Below are 25072 nucleotides of genomic sequence, written 5' to 3' on the forward strand. Positions count from 1 at the left end.
AATCTCCCCACCCAGGTATCCTCAAAATAATCTAGATGGGGAGATAACTTTTGTTCATTTTGATGGTAAAATGGACTTTCAATTAAAATGTTATAATGCTCAGCCACATCTGTCACTGGCACATAATGTTACTCATCAATCTACCTGTGCCTTATCCTTAGTTCCTGTCCATACACTACCTCTCCCATAATGCATCATTCCTGAGAGCCACGTTGTGTACCGTCCCATATCACACTGGGGAAAGCTCATTGGTAGATGAGTTCTATTTAAAGGAAGCCCCGCCCTGTGTCCGTTGCTTGGCTTACTGACCTTTAGTGGACCACGCCGTTCTGCTGGAACTGAGTTTCCCGATTTGGATGGGGACCCTTCATTGGTATTCTGCCCTTTTGAATTCTACTTCAAAGATTCTGCATTTATCCTGGCTCGACTTGCTGAGGATCTTCGGTACCAGGAAACGTATGGTGTCCTTTTCCTAGAAACGTTCCCTTTCCATACGTTTGCTATCACCCCCATGGACCCGAGAACTCTACACGCGTGAGTGCACTCCCGGTGCTTCTGGCCAGAGACACGCCCCACATCCCTCTCTCGTGGACCTGGCCCTGACACGCACATCACCGCCGCATTCTCCTTTCAAGGCGCACAGGAAACCGAGACAGACCACACTCACAAACCCTGTTGCCTCCTACGCGCTGCTCGCTCCAAAACCTGTTGTCTTGGTACCCCGCCTTCAGCCTCCCTCGGGAGCATAGGGTAACACGGCTCCCAGCTGTATTAATTATCCTCCGTGATGCAACGGACTTTACTCCACATTATTTCATTTTTTGCCCTTTCGGGACAACCAGGAGAGAAACAGTAACGTGCACCGTTTGGATTGTTTATTTCGGTATCACAGTGAAAAACGGAATAGAGACTTTCAACAAAAACTTTATTGAACAAGCACTACTCCGTTACAACTGGTCTGAGCCTTCACTGTCGAGGGTTTCCTTTATACGTTTGTTGCCTATTCTTTGGGAATCATAGACTTGGCTCTTCCCCACCTTGGGTTGGATTACTTCGGAAAGATATTGGACCAGCTCATTTCTTCATGGTGCAAGTGTGAGTATGAGGGGGTACACAACCTGCCTTCTCTTGTCGACCTTCCACACAGTTGTTTGTTGTTTCTTCTACCTTTAGACTGCAGGGAATATATTCTAATGCTCTTCTCCCTCCCTGTTTGTTATCTTCCCTTACTGCAGTACTGGACCCTGCCTTCCGACACCTCCCTCCCTATATCCTTTGGCTCTGCTGGTGGGCTTCCGGTGGTCCCTTGATTGTCCCTGCTCTTCCTGGGGGTATTGTTCATTGTTCAGGAGATTTTCTCTTCTTGGAAGTGGTCATACCCTTGGGGGGAGTTGGAAATTACGCTTCGCTCCCGTGGATGCTAGTACGATTCTAGCCTTATTCAAGTAAGTCCTTAGAAAGTGCGTCAGAAAGCCAAGCCCCCGAATAGTAATATCCCCTGAGCGAAGGTGGATAACGCTCTCATGGACGCTACTCTGTCTAGTGAGACGCCTGACACTATTATGAATGAATTGGCCTCCGCTGTGGTGAATTTACAAGCGGAGTTACGCCTATTGAAAACAGAAAACCAGCGTTTAGTTACTGAACTAGATCACTTAAAGACACAGAAGCAATTAGAGGTCAGGGTAGAAGAGGCAGCCTCTAAATACAAGAGGAGCTATATACAACCCGCACACTTTCATGTTACTTCGCCCTCCTCTACCACTCCTGATCCCTCCCTTGCTCATAGTGGGGCTCCGCCTGTTAATGTGACAGTCGTGTCTCCAACCCCAACTCCATTAGCCATGCCAGAAAGGTTTAACGGAGACAGTGGTAAATTCGGGGTATTCATGAACCAATGCCACCTTCAGTTCTTGTGTCGCGCCTCCTCCTTCCCAGATGACGCAGCTAAAGTTGCTTTTATCATTTCCTATTTAACAGGCAACGCCACTCTTTGGGCGGTGCCTCTAGTGGAGACTGACGACCCTGTTTTATATGACTTAACACTATTCAAAGATAGGATGAAAAGTCTTTTTGCACAACACTCCTACATGCAAGCCAGTGATAATGAATTGCTGGGTTTGAAACAGGGGTCAAAAGATCTCTTGACTTACATCACCACATTTAATAGACTGATCACAGAAACTCAGTGGCCAGAAGAGAAGAGGACGTCATTGTTCTATAGAGGTTTAAAAGACGAGTTAAAGGACATCCTGTCACAAATAGTCGACCCGCCTGAAGACTGTTCCTCTTTCATAGACTTGGTGGTAAAGCTGGATCATCGTCTAAACGAAAGGCGAGGGGAAGACCAAAGGAGACTATCCCCGTTTTCTGTTGGGCAAAGTAGAGAAGAAAGAATCGAAAGATACCTGTGAGCCGATGCAAATCGGTGGAATTAGGGGCCCATTATCCCCGATGGAACGAGAGAAATGCAGAAAACTCAATTTATGCCTTTATTGTGGTAAAGGGGGTCATTATGCGAGGGAGTGTCCAGTTAAACCTAAGGTAGGGTCTAAAGCCTCCCCTGTACAGACAGGATATACTACAGGATCGGAAAACTAAAAGACTTGGAGGACAAAGGGATCGACCCTCCAAGTCTTTCTTTGTTACAGATCTCACAAGTGTTAGCTAACACATTTTCTTTGGTACCTCGACATTTCACGTTGATGATAGTCTTGATTTTACCATCTCAACACAGAAAGACGATGCCTATACTTTTAGATTCAGGGGCCACGGGGAACTTCTTAGATATTTCCTTGGCCAAGACTTTAGGAATAGACTTCCTTCCAAAAGAGCAACCAGAGAAGATCCGGGCAGTAGATGGCACTGAACTGTCTTCGGGTCTACTAGCTTTCCAGACCCCCAGTCTTACGATGGTGTGCGATAACGGCCATTCAGAAAACATTCAGTTTGATTTAATAGACACACCTAATTTTGGTGCCATACTAGGGGTACCCTGGTTACAATTATATAATCCCCATATTGATTGTGTCTCAAGACACGTCACCTTACGGTCCCATTATTGTCTGGTACATTGTTATCAAGAATCTCCTACATGGCAAACTACCTTATGCTGTGCTATGGACACCATAAGCACTACTGAGTTGCCTTCAGAATACCTTGATTATAAGGATGTGTTTGATGATGCAAAAGCAGTAGCTCTGCCCCCCCACAGGTCATATGACTGCCGGATAGATTTGGTTCCAGGGGCAATTCTGCCTGTGAGCAGAATATACTCTCTCACTGAGCCAGAAAATAAGTACTTGTATGACTATCTACAGGATATGCTCAAGAAGGGCTATATCCGTCACTCCACCTCCCCGGTCTCTTCTCCTATTTTTTTTATTCCCAAGTGAGAAGGGGATTGAGAGCGTGTTTGGATTACCGTGCCCTTAATAAGGTCACAATCAAGAACTAATACCCTCTTCCACTCATCTCCACTCTTCTCGATCAGGTCCGAAATGCGAAGATCTTACTAAGCTGGACCTTCGTGGAGCTTACCATCTGATTCGTGTCCGGCAAGGAGATGAGTGGAAGACGGCTTTTCGCACAAAGTTTGGGCTCTACGAATATTGTGTAATGCCGTTCGGCTTATGCAATGCCCCGGCAGCTTTTCAGTTTTTTATTAACGAAATTCTAAGAGAAATTCTTGACCTTTTTGTAATCGTCTATATTGACGACATCCTTGTCTTTTCACAATCAGAACAAGAACACGTACACCACGTTCAGACCATTTTGCAACGTCTCAAAGACAACCATCTCTTTGCCAAACTTGATAAATGTCTATTCCATATAACAAAAGTTGACTTTTTGGAGTTTATCTCCCCTGAAGGGATACATATGGATCCTTCCAAAGTATCTGCTATAACCAATTGGGCCAGTCCCACTAATGTAAAAGAGATACAATGTTTTCTAGGATTCACCAACTTCTACAGGAGGTTCATTGATCACTTTTCTGACTTCATCACCCCCATTTCTAAACTTCTCAAAAAAGGGGTGGTGTTTGAGTGGGATGATACAGCAGAACAAGCCTTCCAAAAGTTAAAACAGAGATTTGTCTCTGCTCCTATTATACGACATGCAGATACGGCTCAACCCTATTTTTTGGAAGCTGACGCATCACAATATGCGGTAGGGGGGGTCCTCTCCCAACGAAACCCCCAGGATGGGGCACTTCATCCTGTAGCATACTTCTCCAAAACACTCTCTGCTGCTGAACAAAATTACACCATAGGTGAAAGAGAGTTGCTGGCCATAAAACTTGCGTTTCAAGAGTGGAGACATTACTTGCTAGGGTCGCCACACACCATTACCATATTCTCTGATCACCGCAATCTGCAATTTTTTAAATCAGTAAAGGCACTTACCCCAAGACAAATGAGGTGGGTTTCCTTTTTTAGTGAATATGATTTTGTGATAACTTTTCAACCCGGAGCCAAACATGGCAAAGCCGATGCACTCTCACGCTTGGGTAAAGAGGAAAAACCCATAGAAGAAACACCCCCTCTTATCATTCCTGAGAATAAGATAGTAGCTATCGGTGACCTAGGCTTTGAAAAGGATTTCTTTAAGACACTAGCTACTGAATGTATCTCACTTAAACCCGAAGATTGGTTGTCGGATTCCAAGAATTCTATCACTGACGGCTTATATTACCATAAGGGTCGATTATATCTTCCATCTGACGAACTACGTGTCTTAATAATGAACTGGTGCCATTCTTCCCCCTTGGCAGGACATCCTGGTACAGACAAAACAATACACACCTGTCAGAGATGGTTTTGGTGGAAGGGGATGAATCGGGACATCTACGATTATGTGAAAGCTTGTCCACTTGTGCCAGGCAGAAAGCTCTGCATTGCGCCCCTGCGGGTTTGTTACATCCCATGCCCATCCCCCACACACCTTGATCTTCCATTAGTATGGATTTTATTACGGATTTGCCCAATACACAAGGGTATAGAACCATCTTAGTAGTCGTAGACATGTTGTCCAAAATGACTCATTTTATACCTCTTACAAAACTGCCTACAGCCAAGGAACTCGTAGACATATTCCTACAACATATAGTGAGATTACATGGATTACCCTCTATGATCGTTTCTGACAGAGGGCCCCAATTCATTTCCCGGTTTTGGCAAGGTATGTGTAAGGCTTTACACATAGATCACCGCCTTTCTTCGGCCTATCACCCCCCAAACTGACGGGCAGGCAGAAAGAATTAATCAAACGTTGGGGCAGTTCTTACGTTGTTTGTTAGGCACTGTTACCAGTGATTGGGTAAGGGCCCTTCCTTTAGCGGAATTCGCCTACAACAATTCCTGTCATTCAGCCACCCAAATCTCCCCCTTCTTCTTTTCCTATGGATATCACCCCCTTTGTTTACCCTTACACTTTCCTCTTTCTTTATCTGAGACACCTGCTGTAGAGGAACATCATACACAACTCTCATCAATATGGAACCAGGCCAAACAGAAACTACACGAAGCCAAGAGACACATGAAAGAACAGGCAGATAGACATAGACGCCCTGCACCTACATACACAGTAGGAGAGCAAGTATGGTTGGCTACAAGAAACCTCAGATTATCAGGACCAAGGAAACTGCAACCTCGATATATAGGGCCTTTTAAAGTCTCTCGCATTATTAACCCTGTGGCCCTTAGACTTGAGCTAACACCTGAATATCAAATGCATCCTGTTTTTCATATTTCTTTACTTAAGAAATACAAACAACCTTCTTGCCCTGAACCCCCTCCTCCCCCCATCTTTATAGATGGACAACAAGAATATGAAGTCAAGCGAATAGTAGATTCTCGCAGGGAACAAGGAAAACTACAATACTTGATTGATTGGGTGGGGTATTCTCCCGAAGATAGAACTTGGGAACCTGCTGATCAGGTTCATGCACCCCTTCTAATAAGAAGGTGTCATGCTTTGCACCCTGACAAACCCCGACCAGTAAATAGACCATTAGGTGGGAGAACTGTTACACATCGATCGATCAATCAATAAATCAATCACGGCATTTGTAAAGCGCGCTACTCACCCGGGAGGAGGGGGGTAAGTTACTGCTCGAACAGCCAGGTGTTGAGCTGCTTCCTGAAGGAGAGATGGTCTTGGGTTCGCCGAAGGTGGGTGCAGAGGGAGTTCCAAGTCTTGGCTGCCAGGTAGGAGAAGGATCTTCCTCCGGCGGTGGCTCTGCGGATGCGTGGTACGGTGGCGAGGGCGTGGCTGGTCGATCGTAGCTGGCGGGTGGGCGTGTAGAAGGTCATGCGGTCGTTGAGATACTTGGGGCCCAGGTCGTGGAGAGCCTTGTGTGCGTGGGTGAGGAGTCTGATCGTGATTCTCTTGCTGACGGGGAGCCAGTGCAGGTCTCTCAGGTGTCCGGTGATGTGGCTGTGTCGGGGGATGTCCAGGATGAGTCGTGCGGAGGCGTTCTGGATGCGTTGGAGTCTTTTTTGAAGTTTGGCTGTGGTTCCGGCGTAGAGGGTGTTCCCGTAATCCAGTCGGCTGGTGACGAGTGCCTGGGTAACGGTCTTCTTGGTTTCAGTGGGGATCCATCTGAAGATCTTGCGGAGCATACGCAGGGTGTTGAAGCATGAAGATGAGACGGCGTTGACTTGTCTGGTCATCGACAGGGAGGAGTCCAGGATGAAGCCCAGGTTGCGTGCGTGGTCCGTTGGCTTGGGAGCGGTGCCCAGGGCCGAGGGCCACCAAGATTCGTCCCAGGCGGAGGGTGATGATCCCAGAATGAGGACTTCCGTCTTGTCTGAGTTCAGTTTAAGGCGGCTGTTCTTCATCCAGTCGGCGACGTCTTTCATCCCTTCGTGTAGGCTGGTTCTGGCGGTGGTGGGGTCGTTGGTGAGGGAGAGGATCAGCTGGGTGTCGTCGGCGTAGGAGATGATGTTGAGGTTGTGTTGGCGTGCGATGGCTGCGAGGGGGCTCATGTAGACGTTGAAGAGGGTTGGGCTGAGTGAAGATCCTTGTGGTACGCCGCAGATGACTTCGGTGGCCTCGGCTCTGAACGGGGGGAGGCGGACTCTCTGGGTTCTTCCGGCGAGGAACGAGATGATCCACTCCAGTGCTTTCTCTCGGATTCTGATGTTGCTGAGGCGTTTCACTAGGGTGCGGTGGCAGACTGTGTCGAACGCCGCAGAGAGGTCCAGGAGGATGAGGGCCGCTGTTTCCCCGTTGCCGATCAGGGTTCTGATGTCGTCGGTGGCTGCGATTAGGGCGGTCTCGGTGCTGTGGTTGGCCCGAAATCCGGACTGCGAGGGGTCGAGGGATCCGTTCGTCTCGAGGAAGGCGGCGAGCTGTCTGTTGACGGTCTTCTCGATGACTTTGGCCGGAAAAGGAAGGAGCGAGATGGGACGGTAGTTCTTGAGGTCGGTGGGGTCCACCGTTGGTTTCTTCAGGAGGGCGGTAAGCTCGGCGTGCTTCCAGCTCTCCGGGAAGGTGGTGGTGTGGAAGGAGGAGTTGATGATGTCCCGGAGATGGGGTGCAATGACGGAGTCGGCCTTGTTGAAGACGTGGTGGGGGCAGGGGTCGGTTGGTGATCCGGAGTGGATGGAGTTCATCGTGCGGGTGATGTCTTCGGTGCTGATCGGGGTCCAGTTGCAGAGGGTGGTGGTGGCGGGCGTTGGTTCGGTGGTAGGGTGCGTGGTCTGTGCGTCGAAGCTGTTGTGTATGTCGGCGATCTTGCGGTGGAAGAACGAGGCGAGTGAGTCGCAGAGGTCTTGCGAGGGAGTGGTGTCGTTGTTTCCAGCGCTGGGGTTGGAGAACTCTTTGACGATGCTGAAGAGTTCCTTGCTGTCGTGGGCGTTGTTGTCCAGTCGTTCTTTGAGTGCCGACTTCTTGGTGGCGCGGATCAGCTGATGGTGTTTGCCTGTGCCTTATCCTTAGTTCCTGTCCATACACTACCTCTCCCATAATGCATCATTCCTGAGAGCCACGTTGTGTACCGTCCCATATCACACTGGGGAAAGCTCATTGGTAGATGAGTTCTATTTAAAGGAAGCCCCGCCCTGTGTCCGTTGCTTGGCTTACTGACCTTTAGTGGACCACGCCATTCTGCCGGAACTGAGTTTCCCGATTTGGATTGGGACCCTTCATTGGTATTCTGCCCTTTTGAATTCTACTTCGAAGATTCTGCATTTATCCTGGCTCGACTTGCTGAGGATCTTCGGTACCAGGAAACGTATGGTGTCCTTTTCCTGGAAACGTTCCCTTTCCATACGTTTGCTATCACCCCCATGGACCCGAGAACTCTACACGCGTGAGTGCGCTCCCGGTGCTTCTGGCCGGAGACATGCCCCACATCCCTCTCTCGTGGACCTGGCCCTGACACGCACATCACCGCCGCATTCTCCTTTCAAGGCGCACAGGAAACCGAGACAAACCACACTCACAAACCCTGCTGCCTCTTACACGCTGCTCGCGCCTAAACCTGTTGTCTTGGTACCCCGCCTTCAGCCTCCCGTGGGAGCATAGGGTAACACGGCTCCCCGCTGTATTAATTATCCTCCGTGATGCAACGGACTTTACTCCACATTATTTCATTTTTTGCCCTTTCGGGACAACCAGGAGAGAAACAGTAACGTGCACCGTTTGGATTGTTTATTTCGGTATCACAGTGAAAAACGGAATAGAGACTTTCAACAAAAACTTTATTGAACAAGCACTACTCCGTTACAACTGCTCTGAGCCTTCACTGTCGAGGGTTGCCTTTATACATTTGTTGCCTATTCTTTGGGAATCATAGACTTGCCTCTTCCCCACCTTGGGTTGGATTACTACGGAAAGACATTGGACCAGCTCATTTCTTCATGGTGCAAGTGTGAGTATGAGGGGGTCTTGTCGACCTTCCACACAGTTGTTTGTTGTTTCTTCTACCTTTAGACTGCAGGGAATATATTCTAATGCTCTCCTCCCTACCTGTTTGTTATCTTCCCTTTCTGCAGTACTGGACACTGCCTTCCGACACCTCCCTCCCTATTTCCTTTGGCTCTGCTGGTGGGCTTCCGGTGGTCCCTTGATTGTCCCTGCTCTTCCTGGGGATATTGTTCATTGTTCAGGAGATTTTCTCTTCTTGGAAATGGTCATACCCTTGGGGAGAGTTGGGAATTATGCTTCGCTCCCGTGGATGCTGGTACAATTCTAGTCTTATTCAAGTAAGTCTTTAGAAAGTGCGACACATAGGCCAGGGCAATTAGATTTTTAATTTGGTATGCAAAGGTAATATTTGTTTCATTTTCCACACTTTAAGGTCTATTATAATGGTGGGCGGATCGCCCGTATGGCGGTGGCGATCCGCCCGCCACCCATTTCCCCTCGCCATATTAGGATGGCGGGGGGACCCCAGCGGATGGAAAGACCGTCCGCCGGTTTTCCGCCGGTCTCACAGGAGACCGGGCGGAAAAAGGGTCTAACATGGTGGCGGTGTCTGCAAGACACTGCCATCCATATTAGCATGCAGGCGGAGATGTGCCTTTCCATGGCGGCATAGCCGCCATGGAAAGGCTTGCGGTCTTTCCTATGGGGGCCCGCAGCGGGCCCCCAGGTAGGCGGGGGGTGCACATGGGGGGTACCTATGGTACCCCACTGCATTGGCACGGACAAGGCACCACGCGGTGCCTGTCACCATGTGCATGTCAATGCACGAAGTGCATTCCCAGCATTGTGGCGGGCAGTGCTGTGAGCACCACCCGCCACAATGCTGGGAATAGGGGATGCCACCGCCACAGTGGCAGTGGCATTCTAATTGCCGGTGCGGGACCGCCTCACCACTGACGGCTGGTCCCAGCACCGCTAGGGTCTGCCCGCCATCCTAACAGGCCCCTAAGTGCAGATTTCTGTAAATGTCTCCATAAACATTGGTTGAAATGAAAGTAACTTCCTTGTATAGATGTGTGGGGATACAATTTAAGGATAGAATTAATCATGGCTTGCTCAAAGTCTACTATTATTCTTTGAGGAAAAAAGTTGTTCGTTTCTTGCTTTATTTTACCTAACACTTCAGTATATGTTGCATTCTGTTTATTTGGTAACAATGCATATATAAAGGGGATGCAACTGTTATGATATTGCCCATGGATACTGTAAAGTTGGTAGAATGGCTTGGGGCAGTTTGTGAAGGTGCCATCCATCATCCATTTTTGAAGATTGTAGCAAACATAATAATTCTTTATTTTTATTGTCAAAGAAAATAAAAGTTTCATCACTGTGTGTTATACTTAGTCCTGGGGGAATTATAACATCTTCAAAAATGTTAGGCATAGGTATTGTGGTTGTTGTTGCTTTTTTGGTCCTAGCTATGGTTCTTTTAACCCCTTCAGTGCCCCTCCCGTTCCCCCTCCTGTGCCGGGCGTTACATTAGCGGGCGGGGTCCATGACGAGATAGTCTCGTCATGGGCACAGCGCAACCGTGCTCCATGACGAGACTATCTCGTCATGGGCATAGAAGAGGTTAATTGAAGCAATGGATGGTAATTGACCGGTTGCTTCTTTGGGTACTTTAGATAAAATTTCTTTAAGTATAACACTTGTAGGAGTTTGTGAGCTAGTACTTAATTCTTTTACATTATCAAGGGTTGCTATCACTTCAATTTCAGAAACATTTGGCGGATGGTTATGTTCTCTAGTGTATAATACAGTTGTTTCCCTGGTGGTGGCGCGAACCATAACATTTATTTGAGTAATATTTTGAACATTTCCAGTTCACTTTAAGGCCCGTTTGCTTCTCTTGGGTTTAGACGTACCCCATGTAACACAATAAGAATTTCCCTTTCTGAGATGTTATAAATTGGGCACCTCAGTCATTGTGATGTGGAAAATTCTAAAAAAAAATGATATAAACACATATGAAAAAGTATATTATACATGTTTATATGGTTACAAAGAAAATAATTTTTACATATACTTACCAAATGTTATTTAGTTGTCTATAAATGGAGATGTTCTTTGTTCAATAAATGCTGTTTGGTAGAAGTTTTCTGTGAAAGGAAAATAAAACATATTTTATTTGATGTTTTACAATTTTACATGGGGTGGTATTGGTGTTTAGGATAGACTAAAGTTTTATTAACTTTTTTGTTAGATTTTACAAAGTCTTATAAAAGGTTTAAAAGTCTAAATGGGGTGATTTGGGGGTCTAGGATATATTAGGTGTTTAGTTGCCTTTTAGTGAGATTTTACAAAGGCTTTTTAAAGTAAACTTACTTTGTTAGTGAGCTGTTTTTGCAAGGTAAATTATTTGTTCTCGTTCTTTGGAGTAATATCTGTAGTGGAAATATAAAGAGATAAAATATATAAGTTAGTAATTTTAGTTAGCAATTGAAATCTGTGTTACATTTTAATTTAACTGCTTATTTAGAAATGGTAATTTACTTACTTTTTCCTAAGTGTAGTAGGCTTGATTTTGATGCAGTCTTTGATTGTGGTCAAAATCCGGCAGATTTTCCCCTTCCTTAATTATTTTGGTTTAAGGTAGAAAATAAGACAGATTTTTCTTGGTTTATATAGTGTCTTTTAATTGTTTGTTGAATTTCATTGGTTTATTTCGATCGTCTGTATTTCTATTGGTTAACCTTTACTTTGTTTCTTGGTTTGTTAATTGTTTTCCTTATATGGAAAACGCTAATTAAGAGCAATTTGTTTTTGGGTGAGGAAGGAGACAATGAACTAACTATATTTTAATAAAATATATATAATATGATATACAATATGTATTAAAATGTTTGAATATGTTGCAAGTATATATTTTAAAATATTATTATTAGTGTGTTTATTATGTTATTATTTATTTATGTTGTTGGTTCAATTTAATGTGATATGTATGGTTATGCAATTTACTGTATTTATGGTGTTTAAAGTCATTGGTTTAATGTATTTTTGAGTTGTCGCTATATTGAAAAAAACGATAATATTGATGTCTATATTTTTGTAGTCGATATTTTAGACATGTACTATATTTATTTATAAACGTCGATATTTTGTATTGCGATATTTGTGTGCGATATTTGTGTTGTCGATATAGTTGCATTACGATATTGTGGTATCGATAATTTTGTATTTTTATAATTAAGTATACAACATCGATATTTTTGATATCGATATTTTTGTGTCAAAATATTTGCGGTTTGATAATGTGACTTTCGGTATTATGTCAGTGATTCGCAGTCTTCATTGCTCACATGGCAAATGGGTTGCAGTTACTCCTTCACTCCTTTAATGAACTAATGGGGGAAATAAACTTAGAAATGAATCACCAGAAGTCATATATAATGCTCTATGGTCTCAAAAAACTTTCCCTTGTAAACATAATATTGGTGGAGGTGGAATACCAATCACCAAGGTGCAGAATTGTATCTATCCTGGGGTTTTGCTGAAAGATAATTTGAGATGGGACAAGCTCTTGAGCCAGAGAGCTTGCAAATGCGCCGAGGCAGTTGAAGCAATTTTTAATTTTTCAAGGAAACTGGGCCATAAACCAAAAAACGAGTTAATTTTGGTGTACAAAAGTAAATGCCGTACCTTGGATACATATAGAGCAGTGTTGTGTAGTTCCCACTAATCCGTAGGATTTTCATGTTTGTGGACAACATAAACTTTGGGTGAGGTGCCTAGACTGATTCCATGCACTCCTGTTGTATATGTCGGCATAGAGACCTGCTTGCTCACAATGCCACCATGAGCCCCCCTAACCTAAACAGGGAGTGAATGGTTTCTGGCAACCACTGAACATGGCAACCATGAACCTTCAGGGATCGTGGTAACAGATCTAGAAACCCTTTCGCTGAGTTACTTGTGCACTCAATTCAATTCAATTAACTTTATTCAACCTTAACCATTAAGATCATAAAAGTGTGGAAGTCATACAAACAATTGATTAATATATCTCATTTTCATAGCATAATAATCAGTAATTACAGATAAAAACAAGGTAAAAAAAGTTGAGTTTGAAAATACAGTGTTAAAACAGGTAAATTCATTTAAGATATAAAGGATATATACAAGACAGTGCCATCATCAATTAGGGTGCAAACTATGGGCTGATCGAGCTCTGATTTACTAAAGCCAAACATAGATAGGATGCAAGGGAGAAACATACATAAAAATCAGGTAGCATTTGGAGGAAAAGCAGTGCTGGACGACATTGGGCAAATTTATATTTCTGGAATAAGGGGCGAATATACTTTTTACGCGCAGTGACTTGTGCATTCTTGTTCTCAGAGAAATATACAGGGAATACACAATGGGACGTTCTTCAATATATTTACGCTATTCTTGTATATAATACATGTGCTGCGATAATCAGTGGACAGAAGCATAGGAAAGTGATTACGAACACCAGAAGCGTAAATAACAGGTATAGTTCCACCACGGTGCTAAAACAGTGTATATATGCAGACATATAAAACAAGGTACTAATCAGGCATACTCCTGCTATGCAATCCCTACTCTATGTGCGTCTAGGGTGTGTGTGAATATGTATGGCCAAGAATCCCCCCACAGGAGGATCAAACCCCATTACCTGGTGGGACAGAATGTAGGACCCCGTCTTGGTCACGAACTGGACACCACTCACAGAGGTGTTAGGCAGCTGCTTGGCAAAGCCTCAGCATGCAGTGACCTCTCGATGTCAGCAGAAGTGTCTCCTCTCTCTACCCCCTGAATTGTTTATTTATAATAAAAAGCATCCTTGCAATGTATAATACAGATTAGCACTGTTATGAGTTTGCCGATAGCCATGTCGCCCCATCGATGAAGGTAGGATGACATTGAACAGCATGGAAGGCCTTGTACTCGGTTACCGAGTCATAAGATGGCTGCCAACACTTCCTGGTTTGGAAGCTTGTGCACATTTAACTTAATAGTTAAATATGAGTAAGAAATTAAAGAATCAATTATATTCAAACATTATAAATATTTTTTAAACAGAATATTATACAAATTAATATTCATTATTAAAAATACAGTCTCATAGAACACAGAAAATATAAAGTTACACCTGAATGTTTTAATCTAATGTATAAATAACAACTTCAAAAATATATATTTCAGTTAAATATATTGCAATTTGAATAAAACATTGGAATACATATTTTAAATGTACAAATATAATATAAGCAACCATTTCAAATTAGTAAATACATATTTTTTTTGAAAAGTCACACCCACTAAAGCCTCAAAAAGACACAATCCAAAAAGAAAATAAATTAATACATTTACAATCCAAAGGAAAGTAACAATTTAAAAACAATTAAAACGTTTTTAAATATTAATCATTAACTAATTTTCTTTTAAAAACAGTAGCTACCCAATTACACAACAAACTTCTCAACCCGATATAAAAAATACAAATGTATTAATAAATGATTCTATAAATAAACATAACAAAATATTAACAATAACAATATACAACAATTTATATCAATTTAATACACATAATAAAAACACTAACCCCACATTTCCAAATAAGTAAATTGCTTCAAATTGAACATATTAAAGAAATTACAATTTTAAAAATCAAGTATTATTATGATTATTTAATAACAATTAATATATATATTGAAATTAAAACACTACTCACCCAATACCCCAATGAGCCACTGACCAAAATTTAATTTTGTAAAAGAATTAAAAAGTAATTAAACTTATACCCAAACAATTAACAATTTCAAAAAGAATACAGTTAACATATGAACACTAATTAATGTATGCATTTGAAAAACATTACCCACGTAACCCCAGTATACCCAACAACTCGACAAAAATATAATAATAAAGAAATCAAAGCATAGAACAATATCCTAAAATAGTACTATTGTAAATTATGTTTTTAACTTTGATGATATTGGAACAAATAAAAAACCAATATACTTTTCCTTATACTTTTGTCTGCCATATTTTTTTTATCAATGATATCATGATATTATAGTCAGTCAATATTTTGGATTCAATATTCTTGTCTAATACGTGGGAGAAAAAAGGAAATAGTAATGATGTTTAAGTGACAAACCCAAGACCATCCTTGTTGCTTTCTTCGATAACAAAGACATTTTGTGTTTGACCATTTGGCAAGAATTTATAAAAGACACCTTGTCCTTCACTTAGGGACCCATTAGGATGGCGGGCGGATTGCCCCCTGCTGGGCCTGCTGTAGCTACCGCCGGCCCCACGGGGTCGACCTGCCCGCCATCCTCACTAGAATGACCCCCCGCCACATTAGGATGGCTGGGGGGTCCGCGGCGGATGGAAAGACCGTCCACCGCTTTTCCGCCGGTCGACTTGTCGACCGGCAAAAAAGTGCCTGCATATGGTGGCGGTGTCTGCGAGACACCGCCATCCATATTAGGATGCTGGCAGTCAATTGCCTTTACACGGCGGCGTTGCCGCCATCGAAAGGCATACGGTCCTTGCATTGGGAGCCCGTTGCGGGCCCCCAGGGTGAATGGGGGTGGGGGGTGCACATGGGGGGATACCTATGGTACCCCCCTCATTGTCATGCACTACATGGCAGGCACCACGTGGTGTCTGCCATGTAGTACATGGTAGTGCTGCGCCGTGTGGCGGGCACATCCTAATGTACATGGCGGGACCACCGCAGCATGGGCAGCCAGTCCCGCGCTCCGTTACGGTCATCGTAATAGGCCCCTAAGTCTGTCTTGGGTGGCATTTTTATTCACTGGAGTGCTGAGGCATCTGTATTATTCAAAGTTATCTGTTTACAATAGGAGCTATTTCCCTTTTGTTCTGGTTTTACCAGTATTTTTTTAGTTTAAACCATAAAAAAGGAAGAGTGTTGCAAAATCACAAACTACAGTGATGAACACTTCTTTAAAAGTGAATTATTGCTATATTTGAACACTGAATTATTGCTATATTTGCATATAGTTTAAATATGTGACAAATGGTATGCACTGTTGCCATATGGAATCAGAGAACTTTGCAAGGGGGACAACAATACATTCACTGCTAAACACAGCAGTTCCACTACAGGCAGGAGCAATCAGGGGGTGAGTGATGGTGGTGCTATAAGGGGAGGAGGGGCCAGCACTTCGTCTGTGCCTGTTTACTAACATGCTTCTACCCTTTGTGCCCCCTTGGCAGTTCTTACTATATTTTCGAATGCTGCAGTTTGTAATTTCATTTTAATTAAAGCAAATTGCTACCTCTGCCAAGCAGGTCCGCTAAGACTATCTGCTTGACATAGAGAGGGATCCGCCTGTATATATCTCTGAGCGGTGGTAAGGTATAATATCTCCTATGTCTTTTTTCACAGGTTTTCTATGTTCTTGACGACTGGTGGCTGTCATACTGGTGAGCGCTTTATGTTCCTACAAATAAAACCGTTTATGATGAGCAGACAGCATTTCTCACTGCCAAATGTTATAAGCGCTGTGCGGCCCCAGTCGGGTGCAAATCAGCAGGAGAGGTCCAAGATCAGGGAGTGTTGTGCTGTGCATTATTTGTATCCTTTTGTAGCACCTGTTTGCATCTCTCCATAAAGTTTCTCATGAATTCCTATGGCACATTACTCGTTTGGTAGCAGGTCCGCTTAAGAAAATGCTGCACTGGAAGCCTGTCGTACGCACTAACCGACAAGATTCCTTATTGTAGTTCATCCCACCACAGACCCTATATTCTCATGACAGCCATTTCATCTATATTTCACAGCTTACTGATGATCTCACCATAAGCTGCATTTATCCCTGGAGCGGTGCTGCCAAATCACCCTCTCCACCAATAGAAGAGATGACCAAAGGGTTTCCTCTGTTTTTCACTTCATATTGTGGTGTGAGTGTAGTGACGTGGTCCTCTGCGGCCAATTAAGCATACAATATAAAACAAAGGTTCCAATATCTCAATCTTAGCATATGAAAAGGAGATGTATTAAACCTTATTCAATTAAAAATGTAAGTACTTTTTCAAACATTTAGTCAATAGGATTCTCTCATATATACACACTGCATCAAAATACAGCCATTCCATCCTCCTTTGAATGAGGGTGTGATAAAACATTATACGTGGGTCATGGCACACATGGGGATACACATATTCATCTTGGAAGAGACCACACTGGTCCTTTTACTATAAACATGATACATTTACTGGGCCATTTGTGAAGAGATCCTCATAGGCATGGAGCTTTCACCTTGCATGACTCCTCTTGCACTCATCCTATCAGGTTATTTTTTAACTGATTCCCCTCACAAGAATCACTAACCCTTTATCCTGACTAAGGTGCTTATTACGAGTATGGTAGTCCTGGGACTGCCGTACTCGCGGTGGCGGTCTGATCACCATCACCACTGTGAGTCTGCCTGCCGTTTTCCAGTGTGGCGGTTGGACCGCTACAGGAACGCCGCCTCCTCCGGGACCCGGCATCCCGTTGCAGTGACGGAGCGAAAAGGGGCAGGAATATTCTTTTGTGGTGCCGATGTGGCACCGCCAAGCATATTCCAACTTGCAAATCCACCACCCATATCATGGCAGAGAGCCCGCCATGACAAGGGTGGCGGACATGCAAGTAAGGGGAGCCCCTGCCACCTCTGGGCCTGCCGGTGCATGCGGGGGGTACATGTTGCGCCCCCCTGGAATTGCGCCCCTGTTCCTCCACGGTGTGGCATGAACAACATTTTTGTAATTTGGAAATTATTTGGAAAGCCTCCATTGACTATTTTTATTACAATGTTTGTTTGCTGTTTACTTTTAGGGCAAACGAGCAGGAAAAACTGAATGTGACCACCAGCGACAACAGCACAGGAGAGGCACCTCCACAGCTGGATCTCAGCATGTACTTGGGAGTTTATGCAGGTAACACGCTAATCGACTCGGCCATATGCTCATTTTCAATGAGAGCGAGCCCTGATCAGGACCTGGGATGCGGTTTACGCTCTCAGCACATTTCAAGTCGACCATGGGCCCCTCCCTGGCTTTCAGTGTAATAGAATATTTTTTTGAGAGAGCTGTGGAGGGAGGTGGTTGAGGAGGTAGCAGCTTTTCAGTGTGAACTGTTTGCTCATCCTGTGACTGAACAGATTTGTGCACATTCAGATTCAAGCTAATTTGCGCGAGCAGGCGCAGTGTTTTGGGAAGGTGAGCCATCTGAAGAGCGTGCTGGATGCCACCCCTGCAGACCTGTGGCTTTTGTTTCCACTGATGGGTCGACTAAAGCGAAATATGAAATTATTAAACATCAAATCAAGAGGGATTAGAAATGGATCCATACTCTGTAACTGACAACAGAGACAGTTCCAATTTCGTTTTGAATAAAATTTAGGCACTTCATTGAACTTTAAATTAATCTTTCTAGTGGCAGTGAGGCAAGCCGTTTAAAAATAGCAGAATTACCCACACAGGTGCTCTTTTGTTACTTTAGGGCTGCTGGTAAAGTGTGCTTTTCCTTAATTAGTCAGGAAGGAGGCAAGTTTCTTATGGGAAGAATTAAAGGTGTGTACAGAAAGTTTCGTTTTTCTGCTATTCAAATTGATCACTGACAATAGACGCTTGAATACCAGGATTCATATTTCAAGATATTATTTTGCAGTAGTGCATGTTGGACCGTATGCAGTGCTTATACTTCGGTACCTTTTGGAAGATATTTCTATTAAAACAAGCATGACCCCTCCCTCTCCTCTTCCATGTTCTATTCGAATGGAACTGAGACATTCTGACTCCTGATAGACCGAGGACTCTCCTGGTCTCATACATTTTCCACACTACACAATTTACTTGGATGATTGTCTAACATAGTTCTTCTGAAGTATCATGCAGTCTCCAGTAAGACCTCTTGTAAGCCAGGTCCTGCAACAACCCTCTGCCCATGTTGCTCTTTTAATTTATTTCATTTTTAGTGTGTGTTTTTTAAAAGTCCCAGCCAGTGGCGTAGCTTGGCCAGTAAGTTTGGGGGGTGGGGCGGGGGGAGTAAGCTTCAGATTCTCCAACAATCTCGCTGGCAAATCTTGTTAAAATATGTTATGAGAAGCAGAACCCGAGGGGTGCTTAAGAGGCAGTGGAAAGAGAGAGGAGTGTGGATTGTTAGGAGTACTTAAAACACAATCGTTTTCTAACTAACCAGGGGGCATATTATCAAGCATGGCGTTAAAATTATCGCCGCTTTAGCTGCAGAAAACTGCAGCTAAAGCAGCGATAATGGGCGTGATAATATGCCCTCGAGAATTCCTATAGAAGCCCATGTTCTGGTGACATGGGCTTCTGTGGGAATTCTCAAAGGCATATTATCAAGCCCATTATCGCCTCTTTAGCGGCAGTTTTCTGCCGCTAAAGCGGCGATAATTTTAACGCCGTTTCTTGATAATATGCCCCCAGGTTTTTAAGGGGGAGACGAGAGAGCGATGAAGTGTGTGTTTGTGTGTTTTTTGTCAGTGTGGGCATGTAAAAATTCTGATTGAAATCCGACAGACACCTCACCATACTCGACTGAAAGTATCTGTACCCAACTATTTGCTACAAAGTACATTTTTTAGGGGGGTGTAACACCCCCAAACAACCCCCCTGAATCTATGCCCCTGGTCCCATCAGTTTCAAATAGAGACTGTTAATACCTATAAATGTTATGCTGCCTTCACCTGTTCCGGAACATATAGGAGGTGCACTCAGAACAGTGATAATGACTACTGCTGTTATAACCCAGCATAGGAATATTTCTTGAATGTATAGAAAGTAATCAATATTCGTTACAATAGCAAAAGTGAATATGCATTTGTATATGTTGAAGGCAGACCCTCTCTCTGATCGGCCTTGCTTAAATGCGGGGTTGCGTTTTTTCCTTAGAGCTGCTCCACTTTCAGCCAAAGGAGATGTTCAAGGCAGTCTGCACTGTTCCTAATCCTCTGGTATGGTGACATTGAGGGGCAGTGGAGTTTGTTTTAACTGGGGGTGCCTATGGTACCTTGGTACTTTTAGTAAGAGGCTAAGGAGCTGCAACATGCTTCGTGCCTGACTAATATACGACATCAAGCAGCGGTGTGAGGTGCTGCACCGCTTTAAAAGACTTTTCAATGACTTGTACCTGACTCAAGAGAAACACCTTGTAGCAGCTTGTAGTACTGCCCCTTTGTGAAACAGTCTTCATTCAGTGACCAAATATTCCAGCTGGTTGAATAACAAATGCTGCAGTCCCTCTTAGCATCAACTCCTACCAATGGCATCAGAAGTACAAACTTTAAAAAAAAATTCTGTCAGCTTCAGACAGATAAAAAGATAAGGAGCTAACAATATACACAGTGGAGGCACTTGCTGGGTACCAGTGACTGGTAATAAGGTAGTCCTCCTAAGTTATCCTGGAATCCCATCTCAAATAAATCACGATCAGCTGTCAGCCAATACCTGCCACTTTTCTGTTCTAAGCTCCCAACAGCAGCAAATTGCTCAGTGTACAGAATCAATGAATTAGAAAGTACCAGTAGCTACTAAGGCATTAGGGTGCCTCCACCCGCTTCTTTCTTTCAGAACATTTAGGAGGGGCACTCACAGCTGTGATAATGACTGTCACGATCAAACTCATCATTTCCTATTTGTTCAGCAGACAGAAAGGAATTACTTGAAGTATTAGACTAGCAAGAGTGAGTGTGCAAATGCATGTGTTAGTGCAGGACTCTCTCAACGATCTGCCGCATTCAAAAGAAAAATCAAATGTTCCCATCGTTCTATTCCACTCTCACCAAAAAAGAAATGTACAGTAGTGAGTGCTGTGTTCACAATTCTCTGGTATCCTAACATGGAGGGGGCAGTGGTGTGTGACTTGACTGGGGACGCACATTGTATCTCTAGGCCTAAGGGACCGCAGCCCAGAACAAGGAGGACATATTGTGCAAAGATATAGGTTCAAGGGATTCTGCATGGCGTTCAAGGCATTACATATGAGCTGCCCGGGATTCGTGAAAGCGCAGATTGTAAAATATCGCCCGACAAGAGAACTGAGATCTAGCTCCCTGCATTACCTGGTCACCCCCACCTATAAGAAACTTAGGATGGGAAGTCGCAGGTTCTCGGTCACTGTCCCTCGAGTATGGAACACCCTCCCCTTGGAAATTAGGCAGTCCTCCCATTACACTAAATTTAGGAAGCTCCTGAAGAACTGGCTGTTTACACAGACTTATCAGTAACAAGGGCTCTTAAGACATATCAGTACCTAGCACCAAGAGACCCCCCTCGGTGAACGTGCGCTCTAGAAATAGCCAGTAACATAACATAACAAGTCTCACTCAAGACGGAGGGCTCGAGATTTTCACAGACCTGAAGCATGAGTTGGTACTGCAGGAGGCTGGGGTTTTCGTATTTCAGCTTAGCGAATTCAAGTGTATTTCTCATTCAGAAGGGTTTGTAGAACACATGAAAGTAATCTGCTAGGTGTTAGCATGGTACTTTCGTGTTATGTTGATATTGTAAACGGTTAAGCTGAGTGAGGAACCGCTTTTGTGATGTGAATATTTCCAGAGTGTTGTTGAACAGAGGTAAAAAGAGCTTAGAGCCTGATTACGACTTTGGCGGTGCTGCGTCGGCTTTGTGCCTGTTCAGCACTGCTAAAGCTGCGCTAAGACCGCCCGCCTGATTACGAGTTAAACTCATGCAGGCGGACGGTCATTTTGCCGTGCCCACGGTGGTGCCCTGAAAAAGGGCATCACAATGGGAATGTCAAAAATGTTCAAGCACGGCAGGGACTGGAACTGGGGGTGCAAGCAGACAGGGGGGCACATATTGTAGGGGGCCATTGCAGCCCTGTAGGGCCCCCTTTGTTTCCCCACCACACCACCAGTCTTTTCGTGGTGGGCTCACTGTCATGAAAAGGCTGGCGGTGGAGGAGCTCAAAATATGCTCGGCGGGACTGCGCTAGTCTCGTTCAGCATATTGTATTGCCACTCCACCGCAACAGCAGTTCCCTGGCGCAGCTTGCGGTCCACCGCCAGAACGACACAGAAAGTTGTAATCTGGCGGTCGGGCCACCCAGACTCGTAATCATCCCCATAGATTTACATGTTGTGAGATTTCTAAAAGGTTGCAGATGAAGGAGCCAAGCTTCTTCTAAATACCACATCTAAGTGGCCAGTAAATGACAATTACTCTGATGAACGTGATTGATGTAAATTAAATTTGGCGGCTAGATTTATAAGAAAATGTTGTTAGTATTGGTATTTTACTTACTGATAATGCGCTTTGAAAAGCAATCACCCTATTTGTTTGTGATGTGCTGTCCTTGTTGAGTTGCAATTGGACAGAGAGGGTAGACATGGATATTGCCAGTTCTGACACATCATGGGGTTAAGTAGTCAGTCTTGTTGCCCTGCATGATGTTGTGTACGTCAGGGGCATGGTTGCATAGAGATCGGACTTTGCTCAAAGCACATCTGCCAGATAAGGGGTCAATGGAGTGTATATTAATGAATGGCTTATTTGTGCATAGTGGATTATTGATATTGTAAATGTTGCGTGCTGGTGTGATGTGGTTTGTACACATCCCCAAAGTCATGCACACATTGTTCCATAACTCCCCTATCCTTGGTAACCCCGACCACTACTGCGCCCGAATCAAAACTTAATCAGTTGTTTGAGCACTGACCGTTCATATTTTTGTCAGCTTCAGTGGGTCAATGGAAATGTTGAGAACAAGTGCCATGATCTAAAGGCATTTTCACATGACACAAATGTGTCATAGATGTTATGTTATTTGACAGTCGGTACCGAGCATGTGACACAATGTTAGATTACGTAAATCAGAGTAATAATGATACTGATGAGGTTCAGGAAACATAAATATCTCAGTGTATGGAATTGATTTGAATACATGCATTGTATTGCTTGGGAGAGAACTTTCGAATGGTGCATTTTAAAATTCCTTAAACTTTTTTTGTCAGGTTTCACATGCTCTACAGTCCTGTCTGGGGTACTGAGAAGTTTGCTGGTCTTCCAAGTGCTCGTTAGTGCTGGACAGACCCTTCATAACCAGATGTTTCAGGCCATTCTACGCGCTCCTGTCCTGTTTTTTGACAGAAACCCAATTGGTAAGCTATTTAAGTAGAATAATCATGAGATTGTGAATGTGAGAAAATGTCACATATACTTAGCTATTATTCATGCAAGCCTAGTTTTTGATGTATGCAGATTACCATTCTCCTGGGACATCCTGTATCCTTATATGGCTCTATAAGGCTGCTTGAAATGTGGTTTGAAAGCATCAGAAGCATACAATATTTTCAAACTGGTTTGTTAGGTACCAACATTTAGGGAACGTGGGGGCATATCAGCAAGGCGAGGCGATAGAATTATCGCCGCTTTTGCGGCCGTTTTCGTCCGAAAAGCAGCGATAATTTTATCGCTTAATTAGCAAGCTAACGCGTGAAAACTTGCGTTAGCGTAGGAATTCCTAACGCCCAGCTTTGCATCTCTAATGAGATGCAAAGTGGGCGTTCCTGACATGACAGGAGAAATGTCGCTATGCGAAATTTCTCCTATATATCAAGCCCCACGCTATGAAGCATAGCGGCAAGAAAAGTAGCGATAACCCCTGTTATCGCTACTTTCCTTGGGGCATATCAACAAGCAGGCGATAAAAATTTATCGCCGCTTTTGCGGCCGTTTTTTGGCCGAAAAGCGGCGATAATTTTATTGCCTAATCAGCTAGGTCACGCTAACGCGTGAAACCTTGCTTTAGCTTCAGGATTCCTAACGCCCAGCTTTGCATCTCTAATGAGATGCAAAGTGGGCGTTCCTGACCTGGCATGACCTGGCATGACAGGAGAAATGTCGCTAAGCGACATTTCTCCTATCAGCAAGCCTAACGCTATGAAGCATAGCGTCAGGAAAAGTAGCGCTAAGTGCGCTCAGCGATAATTATCGCCGTTTTTTGTTGATATGCCCCCTTATGCCTGACTTAGCCATGATATCCTATGGAAGGTTGATATCCTGGCTAAGTTTGTGAGTCCCTATCATCAAGCTAACGCCACATTGCGTGAGATTATCGCTGGGTTTCCAGCGATAATCTCACGTTAGGCAGTTAGCGCTAGGATTTATTATCGCTTTTGAGATAAGCGTTGCTAATAGCACGCTATCTCAGCGATAAAAATCCACGCTAGCCGGCGATAATTATCCTAGCGCTCAGTGCGCTTAACGATGATTATCGCCGGTTGTTGCTGATATGCCCCTAAGAAGGTTACTTAAAGTTGGGTATGATGGTGCTTTTGTCTCTCTAGGAGCAAACAGTTGTTTCCTATTTTCTTCAGGTGTTTCCAATCTCTGTATTTCGTGTTTCACATCTCACCTTCGTGGTAGAATCATTACTAATTAAATGCCTCGCGGTTATGGTTAATCCCTTTTAAAAAGATCCTTGGCACACAGCTTTCAGTTCGTGTGTTTTTTGTTCAAAGTTTTGCTGCAGGGAGTAGAAACAAGTGTTTCGCAAGAATTCTACATTTTCGAGCAGACATACACATGGTTGTGCAAAACTGAAATTCAGATCACTGTGTCTTGTCATGCAGGAGGTTCCCTTTTAAGCCTCTTCATGTGCAATAGGATTTGCTGAAAAAATGTAGTTCAGAGGATACATATATATAAGAGAAATCCATCGGATAAAAAAAGAGCAATGTGGAAATATGTATACGTAAAATCATTTGTAGAAAATCTCACGATGTGGCATGACACTGAATTATGTTCATCTGCTACAATCCCATTTACATGGTAGCATTATTTTATTGAAAGTGTGTCACAAGGGTTTATTAATTCAAATAAATTTATATATAGTGAGAGTTTGATTAGTTTAATATCACAAGTACCAGGGTTCAAAAATATTTCCAGCACACCTGACATTGGTTATTATTTTTTGTTTACTACAGAACGACTGAATGACCATAATAGGCCACAGACAGTGTGCTTTTACAAACCACTTTCTGTTTTGTTCGCCTGGCGCATGACTGTGTTACACAACTTCGCTTTCAAGAACAGTGACAGCATGTGACAAAGTTACTACTTTTAGCCTAGTCTAAGGCTGATTCTGAATTATTTAAATAACAAA

At 43.7% G+C, this 25072-nt stretch overlaps 1 protein-coding gene across 1 annotated transcript in view; it reads left to right on the forward strand.

Annotated features, from left to right (window-relative positions):
• The window catches only part of ABCC4 (ATP binding cassette subfamily C member 4 (PEL blood group)), a 1516984-nt gene that overhangs the window by 658224 nt on the left and 833688 nt on the right, over window positions 1-25072 (forward strand). The window contains exons 17-19 of the mRNA XM_085622127.1: window positions 16325-16362; window positions 17759-17859; window positions 22920-23066. Of these exons, the coding sequence (XP_085478253.1) occupies window positions 16325-16362; window positions 17759-17859; window positions 22920-23066 (286 nt within the window). The remainder of the gene's footprint in view (window positions 1-16324; window positions 16363-17758; window positions 17860-22919; window positions 23067-25072) is intronic.

This window comes from Triturus cristatus, chromosome 8, assembly GCF_964204655.1.
Source record: "Triturus cristatus chromosome 8, aTriCri1.1, whole genome shotgun sequence".
Taxonomy (NCBI): domain Eukaryota; kingdom Metazoa; phylum Chordata; class Amphibia; order Caudata; family Salamandridae; genus Triturus; species Triturus cristatus.